Source organism: Pimephales promelas, chromosome 10 (genome assembly GCF_988280905.1).
Source record: "Pimephales promelas chromosome 10, fPimPro1.hap1.1, whole genome shotgun sequence".
NCBI classification, from domain to species: Eukaryota; Metazoa; Chordata; class Actinopteri; order Cypriniformes; family Leuciscidae; genus Pimephales; species Pimephales promelas.
The window spans coordinates 9,963,436-9,978,715 of record NC_142778.1 but is presented as its reverse complement, the minus strand read 5'-3'; the positions used below and the strand labels follow the sequence as shown (position 1 = coordinate 9,978,715).

Here is a 15,280-nt window from a genome sequence, read left to right as displayed (position 1 = left end):
ATTTTACTTTTTGCAAATGATACATTATTATAAGAAAAAATATATAAACATGAGGGAAATCATTGTTGTGTCCATGATGATGGGAAAAATAGGCATAAAACTTACACATTTACCCAATTTATTGTATGCATGTTTAACCGAAGCTAATTTGGGTGGGTTTGTCCCATCCCCAATTCTTTTACGGCCCTGATGAGAACATCGATCTCCTCGGCTGGGAACCGACTGTGAAGTGCGTCTGGTAAATGCACCGTTAAAGGGTTAGTTCACCCAAAAATGAAAATTAAGTCATTAATTACTCACCCCCATGCTGTACCAACCCCGTAAGACCTTCGTTCGTCTTCGGAACACAAATGAAGATATTTTTGATTAAATTTGAGAGCTGTATAACTACCACATTGGCTCCTAAAGGACTGCCTCTTGACGGCCCAGAAAGTCAATGAAGAAAATGTTTAAATATCCCAAGTGACTACCGTGGCTCAACTATATGTTTATCAAGCGACGCGAATACTTTTTGTGCGAAAAAACAAACAAAAATAACGAGTTTATTTGACTATTTCTTTTCTTCCTTGTAGGCCAGAACGAGACTTCCTTAGATTTCCACGACGCATGCGCGAGAATTGCGATCTGAAGTGGTGTAAACTGGTGTGAGCAGATCGCAAATCTCGGGCATGCGTCGTGGAAATCTAAGGAAGTCTCGAAGCTCTCAAATTTAATCAAAAATATCTTCATTTGTCTTCCGAAGACGAACGAAGGTCTTACGGGGTTGGTACAGCATGGGGGTGAGTAATTAATGACTTAATTTTCATTTTTGGGTGAACTAACCCTTTAACATAGAATTGTGCCATGGAACAAGCGCACCTCGTTCATCACGCTCTTAAAAGGAATGTGATACGACGCTCTTATTGGTTTATTTCCGTTACGCCCAAACCACACCTATGAACAGATTTAGATTTGCGCCAGGCACAAGAGGCATTTATCCCGCTGGGAAAATAGCAACAGCGCTGGGATCCACCCACAAAGTTACTTGCGCTTTGACACTTGCCTTTCAGATCGTTAAAATAGGGCCCTCAGTCTTAATACTCAATATATCAAGGTTGTATTTTAACATAATGTTATTTACATTATGTTGGATGATATTGGTTGATAAATGATGATAGAAATGTCACATATGTTTCGAGTGTGTATGAGGTTGATCGACAGGCCAGTTTACAGTGACATTAAGAATGGATGTAACTATGAAAAAGAGCACAGTTTTATGACATGGTTGTATGCCCCAAAGCTTGCCTTCTTTTGAGACTTACTCCAAAGTATCTACTTTTTCTTCTTAAAAAGTCAGTGTTCCGTCAACATTGGAGGAAGGATGCAGACAACAGTTAACACTAGCAAAATCCATAAGCTGACTTCCTTATTCCTGCCAGATATTTAATGCAATGACTTCCACCTATTTTCAATTGTAATATAAGTGTTCTATTACATTATTGGGTCACTTTTGTCTAAAATTTTAAACTCAACCTTGCAACTGCGCTATAAACTTAAAGGGGGGGGTTGATTGCGATTTCACTTTTTTCATTTTAAATAGTGTGTAATGTTTCTGTTGGTGCATGAACAGTATCTGCAAAGTTGCAGCGCTGAAAGTTCAATTTAAGCAGAGATATCGTCTTTAAAATATCAGGAAGTTTAATGCCTACAAAAACGACGCTATTGGGACAACAGCTGGGTTTTAGACGTCACTAACCCACACATTTACATCAACCCTCCCCCCGGAATATGCCAAAAAGGTCATGGCCATATTTCTGCCGCTCGTTGAGTGTATTATGTTCACCCAGCTGTCAGGTCTTCTTTATTCAGGCTTCCCACAGATGCTGTAGTTTGTCAAAAATAAATACAATTTATGTTTCATTATGTTCCTGAAAATGACGATCATAATTCAGCTCTCTGTGCAGCGCATTTACGGAAGACAGCTTCCAGAATCTCAACGAATAGGCTCTATGCACAACTTACTTCCGTATTCTGTGAAACAGGTCGCATCGCTTCCGGTCCAGATCTTTTGAATGTGCTTCATGAAATTTTTTGCGGTTTTACTCAAGATAACTTAAAAGGAGCAAGCAAAGATTAGCATAACCAATGTCCCTCACATGTGCAGATTGATATTTAAACATTTTATATTTTTTCTTCTTCACAGTAACGTTTAGATATTTAAAATGGAATAAAACGGCAATAGCAAAGTGAACTAGGTAGGTTAGCTGATTACCTTAAAAATCCATAGATATCGTAGTCAGGTCTCACGGCCGTTAACACTTTCTCTGACAAACGGATGCGATGAGACCTGTTTTCCGCTTTGGTCACGTGACGCTCGACATAAAGCCTATTCAACACCGGATTCAACAAGAAACTGTTACTAAAACATGAAGCAGTTCCAACTTTAAAACCAGACGCAGCAGTTGTTGGGCCACAACCTGTAAGTAGGCTAAGACTTAATCATTTTAAATGTATTTGCATGTATAATTTTCAGATGTAGCCTTGTGTTTTAGTTTTATCAAATGCCAGCTCTGGCTTTATCCACTTAGTTATGCTATTCTGTGTCTACGACAAACGCGTACAAACATTTTGGACCTGAATTTGTATATGTACTCATTTTATGAATGTATTTTTCATGTATTTTTCAAATGTATATATACTTTATGACATTATTTTTCGATTTGATCAAAAACGTAAACCAAAGCACGCTGTTTGTGTATGTACTGTAATAGCCATTCAGTTCAATGCTATTGTGTAAAACAAATGTGCATAAAGCTAAAAAAATATATAGGCAAATTACCGTTTAGAAACGTTTTGTAAGAGCCATGTGTGGTGAGGTTCTGCTCGACTTTAAAAAAAAGAAAAACCACGAATACATGCTATATTGCACCCCATAAACACAACTATGCAAAGAAAAAAAGCAGTAAACCACCGCCTTAAAATACCTTACAATGATCGATCGTAGATTATGATACATCACACAATTACAATGAATTGACAATTCCTGAACCAAAGAAACAGATGCTGGAAACAAAATAAAATTAAATAAAAAAAGAATCATGTTCATTCTGTTATCTTTTTATTGCAAATTGTTTAATCAAAAATTACTCAAACACACTTTTTAATGACTGAAACACACTTAGAGTGCTTTATTAGAAATGTGGTTCCAAATCAGAATAACATAAGAATGTTGATTTTATAATGCTTAAATTAACAAATTCAAATAAATGCAAATGAATTTAAAAAAGTTACTTTGACAAAAGTGAAATTCAAACAGGATTTGAGTGTGACCATCAGCTCCAACACGATATCATGAAAGTGCGTATCTGTACCACAAATTTAATTTCCCGTATTATTTATATGCCAAAAAATGTTTTTGCGTGCATATGCTACGCACTGTAAATCACTTGGGTAGGTTTAGGGGGATGGGGGTGGGGAGTGCGTGCAAATTACATGCCAAATATTGCGTATCATATGCACGCGAAAACTGCGTATCTTATACACGCAAAAATTATTTTTGGCGTGCAAATGACACAAGAAATTAAATTCGTGGTATAGATACGCACTTTCATGAGATCGGGCTCTCAGATCTTACTGTGATTAGAATTGCCTGTAACTAACTTGTTAATATGTTTTAAAAAATGTTTAAGAAAGTAAGTAAACTTTATAAAGTAAACTTTATAAGCTTGAAGCTGCCTCAAACTAATCAAAATTTATACATTTTTTAACAAAATGAACCACATTTTAAACATTTAAATGTTGTTAGTTGAAGAAACGTTTGGCAGAGAATGTTAGAATTATAGTAAAAAAAATTACTTTAAGTGTATGTAATACAAGTATAATGCATCGTATTGCCGCTTCAGCTGTGATATACAGCTGTTGTGGGGACAGTATGTCCTATAAAACTCAATTTACTGTACATACAATAAATACACAAAATTGTCAAACACTCTGGTTTTCTTTAGCCACTTCAGGGTACATACAGCATGCTCAAGCTAATGAATAATTAATTGCTTATAGTTTTATTTGGGAAGATAATGTGGGCTACATTCAGACCCATGTTGGCAATGAAAATACTGGATTTTTCTTTAGATGTTACAGTGATGTATCTTCAAACTTCCGGCAAATGTTTTAGACATGTATGTAGAAGAGACATGGGTGAAGTGAGTGTTAAAGTTACAGTCAAATCAATTCCATTATGTGGAATTTTGATCTATGAATATCTGACTCATAAACTAATAAAAAGTCACTTTAAAGGAAATAGATAAATTGTGTCAGTATATGAATAAAATACTTGTCTACTTAAAATGCAGTCTGTTACAATAAAGAAAGCCCTTATGTCCAACAAACAACGAGATAAATACAAAAAAAGTTTTACTTTGTTATAAAGCTCTTTCATTCACTTTCACCCAAAATAGCACCTTTAACACATTTCATAAGGGTATATTGTTATATTTACTTATTAAAGCATAGAACATTCCATTAATGTTGCAATTTGTGGAATGAAAATGAGACTGTGAGGCCCCTGTCTGAACAGACACAGATGCTTAAACCACTTAGTAGTATTGGATGTAGTTAACATCTAATTTTTAAGAACAGTATATTCTAAAGTTGTTTATGCACATTATATATTTTGAACAGACTGTATTTCTGCCGTCTCGGTTATGTATGTAACCCTCGTTCCCTGAGTAGGAAACGGAGACGTTACATCGCATGACGGAGAATGGGGGTTTCGCCTAGAAAGTCAATCCTCTTTGAGTATTAAAAAATGAGCCAATGGCAAAGAAATGCCATGGGTCTGCGGCATTTGCATGGCGTATTCCCGCCTCACCTCGTGAGTATAAAAGGAGGAAGCGGACACAACCACAGTATGTCTTCGCTGAGGAGCCGAGACTGAACAGAGGATTGGCCAAGGAGGTGCTGTTGCGAGGAGTATCAGTTCGGAGAACCAGGTCTTGGTGGGCCAATATGGAGTGACCAAAATGACCTGCTCCTTGTCCTCCTTGATCTTGCTCCTTGAGTCCATGCGAGAAGGCTCACTGGGGGAAACGCATACTTGCGTAGGCCCCGCGGCCAGCTGTGCGCCAAGGCGTCTGTGCCGAGCATACCCTCGGTCAGAGAGTAATACAGGGCATAATGGGATGAGTCGTGGGAGGCGAACAGATCTATCTGTGCATCCCCGAACTGATCCCATATCAGCTGGACCGACTGGGGATGGAGTCGCCATTCACAAGAGATTGGACGGATCCGTGACAGCTCGTCGGCTGCCAGGTTCTGCTCTCCTGGAATGTAAATAGCACGAAGGACCTCAGGTGCTTCTGACTCCATAAGAGGAGGTGGCGTGCGAGATGCAACACCCAGCGCGACCGTAGACCACCCTGCGGTATTTTCTGAACGAACTAGTACGTGTTGACCCCAAAACCACGCATGGAAGTGGTGCAGGGCAAGGCGTACTGCCAGCAACTCGAGGCAATCGACATGCATAAGGAGCTGGGGTCCTGTCCAGGAACCCACGGCTGCATGTCCATTGCACATGGCACCCCAACCCGTGGCAGAGGCATCTGTGGAGACAACAACATGCCTGGAAACACGCTGTAGGGGAACTTCGGCCCTGTAAGAAGCTGAGGTTCGTCCATGGGATGAAGGTCTGACGGCAGGTCGGAGTTACTGGAACTCTGAGCGTGCCGCGATGCCATGGCCACCGCGGGACTCGATCGCGAAGCCACAGCTGAAGCGGTCTCATATTAAGCAATCTGCTGCGGATGCCATATGGCCCAGGTGCCTCTGAAAAAGTTTCAGTGGAACTGCACTCTTGCCCTCTGTCGAAGACAAGTCAGCAGTGAGTGTGCGCGCTCACTCGTAAGCTACGTGGACATGGCGACCGAGTCTGTCTCCATACCGAAAAAAGAGATCTTCTGCACGAGGCAAAGTTTGCTCTTCTCCCAGTTGACCCGAAGGCCCAGACGGGCTAGGTGCCAGAGAACAAGATCTCTGTGTTCACAGACCTGATCTCGAGAGTGTGCTAAGATCAGCCAATCATCGAGATAGTTCAGGACGCGAACCCCGTGTTCGCAAAGGGGAACAAGGGCTGCCTCGACGACCTTCGACCTCCTAAATACACGAGGAGACAGAGCCAACCCGAATGGGAGAACCGCGTACTGATATGCCTGTCCCTCGAAAGGGAGGGCATGCACGAGGGACCGTTTCTCCTCAAACTGAGAAACAGTCTGTGTCGAGGTAAAATGGAGACATGAAAGTACGCGTGGAAACATCCGAGCCACAGGCGTCCCCCCGGAGGGGCAGCGGGGCGGAGAGACCGGCACAGGTGAGGGTGGCATAGCAACCCTGCGCGAGTGCACGATCAGGTTCCACGCCCCGACAAAGGAGACCAGGGAAGGTCCAGGGTTCCACGGGGGTCTGGCGATAGAGGGGAGGGAGAGTGGCGTGGTCCGGAGACAATACACACTGCCATCCGCACCCTCAGAGACCGGGGAGGACGAGAGTGGCGAGGCACGGGGGCGTTGCACACAGCCATCCTGCTCTGTGTGCTCAGAGATGGAATGCAGCTCTTTGAAGAAAAAATTCTCCCCCAGCCCACCACCAGGGGAAGGAGTGGGGCTGCGACCACTCCCTGAAATAACTGCAAGCCATATCTCAGCTGCCCGTAACCGGAGTGCCGCAGCAGGGCTGCAGGGCTGGTACGGGCAGGGGCGCCTCCCTGTGACCACCTCCATGGCACGGCCCGGTGCTGCTGGGGCCGGAAGGGAGGGGGCGGAAGTCGCAGGAGGGCGCATTCGGCGGCAAGCGGACTGAGGTGTCTGAGCCGGCGGCTAGTTGGCAGCAGAAAGCCGCAGGGTCAGACAAAAGCCACAGTCCACTTCTGGGCGGCCGAGAACTGTTGGGCAGAGTTCTCGACCGCGCCGCCGAAGAGGCCAGCCTGGGATATGGGGAAGTTGAGTAAACTGGTTGCCTCAGCCTTGCGCACATCAACCAGGTTAACCCAGAAATGTCTGACCACGCCTGTGGACATCACCTGACTTAGGGAGCATGCGGTCACCTTCGTCGCTCGTAGAGCAAAGTCGGTGATGGCAGGCAGCTCAAGGATGAGCCCTGAATCAGCCCTACCCTCGTGCATGTCACTGCACACCCAAACGATGGCAATAACACACAGTGAGGTGGCAGCCTGCCCCGCAGCTCTATAGGTCCCCGTCACCGGAGTAGACAAGAATCTACGGCATTGGAGGGGTGCTTAGTGTTGCCACGCCAGGTGGAGGTGCTGTGGGGACACATAAGTGTTGCCACGGAACACTCCACAGGGGGAACCCCAGTGTACCCTAGACTGCGGCCTCTACGAGGGCAGAGAAGGCGGAAGAGGCCGCTGAGCAGTCTTCATGCACATCCGGGTAGAAAGGATTTGGGTTTGCCACCCCCAAAAACCAATCATCAGCCTGGACTGAGGAATTTTTGTCGGTTTAGTTCCAGACCTGACGTCTTTGATCACCCTGGCCACCAGTCGAAGTATTATCTCACGTGGAGAAAATAGTTCGGGTTGTGGATAAGGAGACTTACCGTCTTGACCGTTATACATTGCGATAGTCACGTTCTCACTTAGAGAACGTGACACACCCACGAGCGCTGTCTGAGCGTGATCAAAGCCCAAACACGTCAAACAGCGCTCGCGCCCATCAGCTGAATCTATCAGAATACCGCACTCAGAAATATACGGGCAGATCGTCTTTAAAAAGACGTGCCGCGCGCACACTCTTTTAGTGAGAGGAGAAAACCTGCGGATGTTGAAGCGACCAGGGAGAGACACACACACTGGCAGACCACTGCTCTGATCGCAGGCAATGTGAAACTCGCTGGATACCGCCGTCACACCAACACCAGAGAGTTCGCTCGTCTTGAAGAGGTGAGTCACAGTAGTAAACTCAGATTGTGTGGCTTGTGGAGTAAAGAAGTTCTCTTGGCTCCGAAGCAAAAACATACTGCGGTTGCGTCCGCTTCCTCACGAGGTTATACTCACGAGGTGAGGTGGGGATACGCTATGCAAATTCCGCAGACCCATGCCATTTCTTTGCCATTGGCTCGTTTTTTAATACTCGAAGAGGATTGGCTTTCTAGGCGAAACCCCCATTCTCCGTCATCCGACGTAACTTGGAGTGACTACGAAAGGGAACTCTTCATTTCCTCATTTTTGTTTGCCTCAAGTTAAATAAAGGCTCTGCCCTGAGAAAGGTCCTCACAAATGTGTCTACATGGGAAGTGTCCAATGCGGATCATCACCCTCAGTTGGCCTAGTTTAGATTTTTGACATGTTACAAAGCTAATGCAGGCGAAATATTTTCCTGTCTGAATTGTATTAGGATTTGTTTTAAAACTATCACTTGTGAATTGATTGATATGATTTTCTGTTTTATATTTTCCCATATTTTTAAGTTAGTATACTACATTTTATGTTATGTTATTTTATTACACGGCACAGCGCCATTCAGCGGTATTTTATGTAAGGGATGCTGAAGAGCAAGGCGGTTGTTTGGCGTCGGGGTCCTGATTAGCCTGTTGGGGTTGTATTCACTATAACAACCGCCTCACTCTACATCATCCCGCTTATTACATGGCTGCTTACCAAAGAAATCAATAATTTGACACAAAATAATGATTTAAAAAGGAGTTTATTGGTTTAAAGGAGTTTATCCTCCAGAGTGAACAGAACTGTGTCCATGGCGATGCTTTATTTTTCATGGCAATGGTGTGTTTAACTTAGGAGCAGTCTCTTATCAAGAAATAAAAGACCGCATTCTACATTACAATTAAATAAAGCCATGTAATAATTCCAGATAACAAACCGCTCAAAACAGATAATGCAGGCTTATCCTGTGTAACATGTGACTGTACACCATATCTCTTAACCCTTTCACACGTAAGTTTAAAATATTCTAACTGACCCCCCAGCGTGAGTTCTTTAAGGTGACCGTTATTTAGAACTTGCCACTTTAATGTTTCCATGGTGACGCGTCATCGCTTGTCACGTGACACAGCACAACCGCAACACAGCGCTGAATGAATGATGATCTGCTTTTATGTATTTTTTCCTTTTTTATTAAAAATATTCACAAATGTATTAGCTATAGCATAAACCACTGATATTCTGATTGTCAAATATGTGCAAGTGGATGGGTTTTGTTGTTTAACCATCTTTATAACGATTGCGATAGTTGAGCTGTATGCACAATGGGCGGCGCCATTTTAGTTTCGGATCTGTTGGATTTACAACGTCAATTCCTCCACTTCTCACGAAATACATGAAAGTAGGTGGCCGCTGAACTGGGAGAAGAATAGGGTCAAATGTTAAGCTACTTACACAATGTGTATCTGATATGAATAAAAAGTGTGGTCTTGCTGTGCGTTCACACTGGATGCAAATAGCGCGTCAAATTCGCGTCTACCACGTCTAGTTTGACGCTGGACCACTTTTTTGAGCATCAAGATTTGCGCATCAAGAGTGAAACTGATGCTCGTAAAAACAAATGTTTGAAGTGAAATTTACGCGCATCAAGTGCGTCAAAATCGAAACCCGTTGGCAGCCATCTTTTTTATGTTGATCGAGCATTCATCGAGAGAGTCACCACTCTGTATTTGCTCTGGAGAGCAGAACAGCGGCGTGGGGATCATTGTCGCAGTATTTGTGTCCACCGGACCCTTCGGAGGTGAACCGTTTGGCGAGTTTTGCTCGCTCCAGGAGCTGCACCTGGATAACGGCCGCTGTCAGCGGTACTTCCACCTGTCCCACGGCCAGTTTGATGACCTGTTGTCCCGCATCAGAGCGAGGATCACCCTCACCTCCATCCATCTAATTTGTCATTTCATTTTGTTTTGACGATAAATAGAGCGAGGATTCGAAAGTTATTAACCTGTCCTGTGATTTTTTTTTCTCTCTCACGTCCATGCACATGAACGTTGGTTGTCTTTACATCATAATAATATTTCAAATAATCTAGATATGGAATAAATAACATTCAATACAAAATGAACATGTCTCATATATTGAAATTAAGTTTTAAGTGATAAAATATTTGCTTTGTTGTGCATTAGAACCACACCAGGCATTTAGTCATATTTTAAAATAATTTATTGAAGCATCCAGATACTTCACCTAGTGAGCAAGCAGCAGGCACCTGATTGGTTAACGTGGCACGAATTGATGCCAAAGTTCAGATTTTTCAACTCGGGTGGCAGGTGCGAATTTGCATCAAACTCGTGAATGCACAAATAGCACTGACTAAATCATTTGCGCGTAACGCGTTTAACGCGACAGATGCTCAATTCGCGCCATTCGCACAAACTTGACACGTGAATAAGGCGTATTCGCATCTACCGCGCCGCACTCTACGCCTCTTTCACCGCAGGAATTTTGAGAAGAAATTTGTCTTTGCATTGACTTAACATTGAAATCATTCGCACCTATGCGCTATTTGCGTCCGGTGTAAACGCACCATTATTATAATTGAAAGGATTATCATTGCCACTTCCAGAGGCATCAGTGTGTATTATACAAACTCAAAATCATTTGTTTTGCTAATACATATGTGCATTTAAATGTCTGAAACCTAAAATAAACATTATGTGGTTGAAAGCACTCAATAGTTATGATATATGACAGCACTGAGTGTGTCCGTCGCCAGCCAACGCGTGAGAGCAAGTTTGAATTTAGCAGTTGATGACGTGAAGCGCTGACCTGACCGTTCTAATCCCACCGGTGTGATCGTACACGTGAAAGGGTTAAATGTCCGTCTAGTTTGAACTTGCTGCACTAGCAACTGCTCTCTCTGTGGAAGCTTTGTGTTTAAAGACTAAAATATAAAGAATAAAATATTTCAAGAAATATTCCGTGTCTTATTATTTACTTATGTGGCAAGTAGCCGATAAGCAGGCTAATGTCCATCCAGCCGGTTGTTCTCATTATAGCTATCTGACTATTACATGAACTAAATTCATTTAAATTATTTTTAGCCATAGCAATACACTTACCCTTGTAAAAATAAAAAATATAATAATAAAAAATAATAACAATAATAAAGTAAATTTTTATATCATTGAATTTCCATAAAATTTTAAACAATCTGGATAATATCTGAGAGATGACATACGGATTTGACAATTCCAGTGTAGACAACCTCAAGACAACAATGTGACAGTTATACCCAATTGTGGCAATGCATTCCAAATAATTCATTCAGGTTCTGAGCCTTGAAAATTACTTTGTTGATTCAAATTGTGTTTTGTTTGCTGAACCTGATCAGATTTAAGGGACAAGTTTACAGTTTCTATCAAGTTTAGGCTTACAACCAGGGTTACCTGGGTTCTGCATCAGTATTATTCTCCTATCATTTTTCTATTTTTTTTAGGGATAACTTATGGGTTGGGTTAGGTTTAGGGGTAGGGATATGATTATGATTATTTTCAGAAATAATTTTCAACAAAGTATGTTGACCCAGGAACACATCTAACTCTGCAAAATCAGGATGTGTGTTCTGCATGCTGTAATTTGTTGTGTCAATTTGTTTCTGATTGAAAGAGATAGTTCTATGAAGATAAAAGAGTAGCAATACTTGAGAGCACGTAGATGTGAATTTGAGAACTTGTACAATAAAAATCCATACTTGTATGTGAACATTTACAGTCACAGCTCCAAAGTGAAAACTTGTAAAATAAAAATCTGAAGTTGAATGTTGAAATTTGCAGATAATAGTCACAAACCTGTATTCTAAATCTGCAGATAAGCAGTCACAAATGTGTAAAATGCCATTCACAGAAATACAATGACAGTCACAAACATCTAAAATATATTTGCATGTATTCTTACATTCACATTCGCAATACAACCTCAATTAGGCACTTGCAACTTATTGAATCTGTCACTGCAAATTCAAATATCGCGCCTTGACTTTTGCTAATCTTTTCGCGATATATGAGATATATATGAGATGCAAAACTAACTTGTGCACTTGTAACTCAGGGTGTACTCACACTAGGCACGGTTGACATGAACCGGGCCCGAGTACGATTGTCCCCCCTCCCCACTCCCCCTCTGGCCTGCACTCACATAGGGTTTTAGCATTCGTGCCGGAGCACGCTTACGTCATCATTATGGTTTCGGGATAAACAAGAAGAGCGGCGCTCTCTGAACACTATGGAGTCCATCGCTCTGTTTTATTTGTGGATAATTTTGTGTCGTTTGGTCCACGGTGGTCCACGGTGGTCCACAGCCCTCTCACAGCCTGTTGTTAAACAGATGTGTCGCCTTAGTGGCGCAAAAATTTTCACGTAATCGTGCTGCTCGTATGAGGAGGTTTGCAAGGTACCAGCTGAAGTGCACCAAGTACTTTTGCAGCTTTGATTACAGACTACAGTTCCTAAAACCATAACTTCACGCGTCCTGTTCCGTGCTCCAGCACGGTTAGCGCTCACACTGCATGCGAACCACGCCCGAGTCCAACTGAACCGTGCTCTGGCCTACCTCTTCCAAGCGGCCAGGGCCCAGGCACGGTTCAGAGCACACACACTAGTCAAACGAACCGCGCTTTGGTGGTCAAACACGCTCGGGCACGGTTCAAACTGACTAGTGTGAGTACACCCTCAGTCGCGGTGAGAGCGGAAGGGGGGCGGGAGCAGGGGTGTTCAAAGGAGCCGTTTTATTGGTTTGCGGCACCTAGCCAATGAAATGGGACTTCTATTGTACATGAAGATGTCACAAAACCTGCCTCCTCCGGATTTTCTGAAACGATAACATGGCTTAATTAAAAGTAATTAATGATATTATCAAACTTAGTTAACACCATACTATTAATGAATATTACAGAAAAAACAAAAAGAACAAAAAAACAAAAAACAAAAACAGATGAACACAGAATATGAATGCAACATGTTAAATTAAGACAGTGGTATTAAAAGACCAAACTCAGGAAACACGATAAATAAAGCATAAAGAAAAGCAATTGAGCAGAATATGAATGCAACTCGTTTAATTGTATGTCAAGCATTTTCCTCTCATAGAAACCCAAGAAGAAGCTCAATGAGGCTTAATGGACCAACAGTTTGTGAATCTTTGTGAATGGCATTTTACACATTTGTGACTGCTTGTCTGCAGCTTCAGATTCAGAATACAGGTTTGTGACTATTGTCTTTGAGTGCAAATCTCAGTGTTCAAGTTCAGATTTTTATTTTACAGGTTTTCACATCGGAGCTGTGAGTGTTCACGTACGGAGCTGTGAGTGTTCACAATGTTTGCATTCACATACGAATATTTATTGTACAAGTTCTCGAGTATTGCTACTCTTTTACCTTCATATAGTTCACTCCAGAAAGAAAATCCTCTCATCATTTACACACCTTCATATTGTTCCAAACTTAACAACACAAATGAAGATATTAATAATCTCTCAAATTTTTCTTAATTTTTTTTTTACCTGTTGACCATATTTGCTGTGCTATTTGTATGTATTTTTATTTAAATTAAATCTGTTTACCAAATAAATTAACAGTGTCTCTTCAGAAGACTTGCATTAAACCGCTTGATTCATATGGATTACTTTTAGAATGTCTTTATGTACTTTTTTTAAGCTTGACTATGTTGGTTGCGTGGACAAAAGAATGAGAGTGCATTAAAAATATCTTAATTAGTGCTCAGAAAATCAACAACATGACAGTGTGTAAATGTTTAATTACCATATCAGGTTTTATGATTAAACCTGACAAAGCTGAAATGGGAAAATGGTGTACACTTTCTTATTTTCTGATTAAATTAAATCTTTAATCATATATTAATGTTAAACTACATTAAACAAAAAAAAAATTAATTACGTAATGATATATAGTACAACTGCAAAGAGAAACACAAATTGTGTTATGAAAACAGACAGGTGTTTCTTTGAAAGAAAAAAAATATCCAGTGAATATGACTAAGTCCATTGAAATTAGAAGTCTAATCTTTACAGAAGTTATAAATCTATCAATGCAGCTGGTCCATGAATCCATTGGAAGTTCTACACCTGGAACTCAAAAATGTCAGCTTGTTTCTTGGCCAGTTTGGCCACCTCATCACGGATGGCTTTGACCAAGGTTGAAGTGGAAAGGCTGCTGAGAGGGACATTGCTGATCGCATCTCCAGGCTCTGCTAGACTCTGCTGGGACGCTGCAATGGAGGAAGAGGGTGGATGGTCTGGACCACCCTGAATGGCCTGGCGGTGGTGCCACAGGAGAGGGCTGCCCTGAGGATAGTGAGGGTGAGGAAAGGCCTCTGCGTAGCCTGGTAAGGGCATCTGAAATAGAAAACAGGTAACATTCAACGATGCCTGTGCTAAAACCAGTCAGTAAAGGTATATTGTTATTTTTTATTGAGTCTTGATCTATGCTGCAGTTGACTAAACTCTACACTTAGACTTCCAATTGACCACCAGACTTCCAATCGACCTCCAGATGGGTTACTTTAGCTGTTGCCGGTTCCTTCGAGACCTTGGTCCCATATCGCTCTAGATTTTATTACCGCCCTCCCACCCTCCCAGGGTAACCCAGTAATTTTAACTGTAGTGGACCGGTTCTTGAAGGCGGCCCATTTTATTCCCTTACTCAAATTACCTTCAGCTAAGGAGACAGCAGTAATGGATGTAGATCACATCTTTCAGTTACATGTCCTCTCGATAGACATGGTTTCCGACAAGCGACCCCAGTTTGAGTCCAAATTTTGGCAAGAGTTTTGTAGATTACTGGGGGCGACGGTTAGTCTGTCCTCTGGGTTTCATCCCCAGAGCAATGGTCAAACTAAGAGAGCTAACCAGGATTTGGTGAGAGTTTTGCAATGTTTGGTTTCCAAGAATCCTTCCTCATGGAGCCAACAACTGTCTATGGCATAGTACGCACACAACACGCTGCCAGTGTCAGCCACGGGCTTATCTCCGTTTGAGTGTAGTGTAGGTTACCAGCCACCTATTTTTCCCCATCTGGAATCCGAGGTTGCGGTTCCCTCTGCTCAAGCCTTTGTTCAGAGGTGTCACCGCATGTGGACTAGAGCCTGTGAGACTCTACTCTAGGTAGGGGCGCACACCAAGGCCGATCGCCACAGGTCAAAGCCTCCCGTATAGGTCGTTGGTCAAAAAGTGTGGCTTTTGACTATGAACATTCCTCTTTGCACCATCTCTAATAAGCGTGCGCACAAATCTATTGGCCCGTTTACTGTCATAAAGATCATTAGTCTGGTCGCAGT

General features: G+C 42.2%; 1 protein-coding gene across 1 annotated transcript in view; it reads right to left on the bottom strand.

Moving 5' to 3' along the window:
* Window positions 1–8,336: 8,336 nt before the first annotated feature.
* kiaa1549lb (KIAA1549-like b) overlaps window positions 8,337–15,280 on the bottom strand; it is a 149,578-nt gene continuing 142,634 nt past the window's right edge. The window contains exon 22 of the mRNA XM_039681654.2: window positions 8,337–14,339. Coding sequence (XP_039537588.2) covers window positions 14,064–14,339 — 276 coding nt within the window. The 3' untranslated portion in view covers window positions 8,337–14,063. The remainder of the gene's footprint in view (window positions 14,340–15,280) is intronic.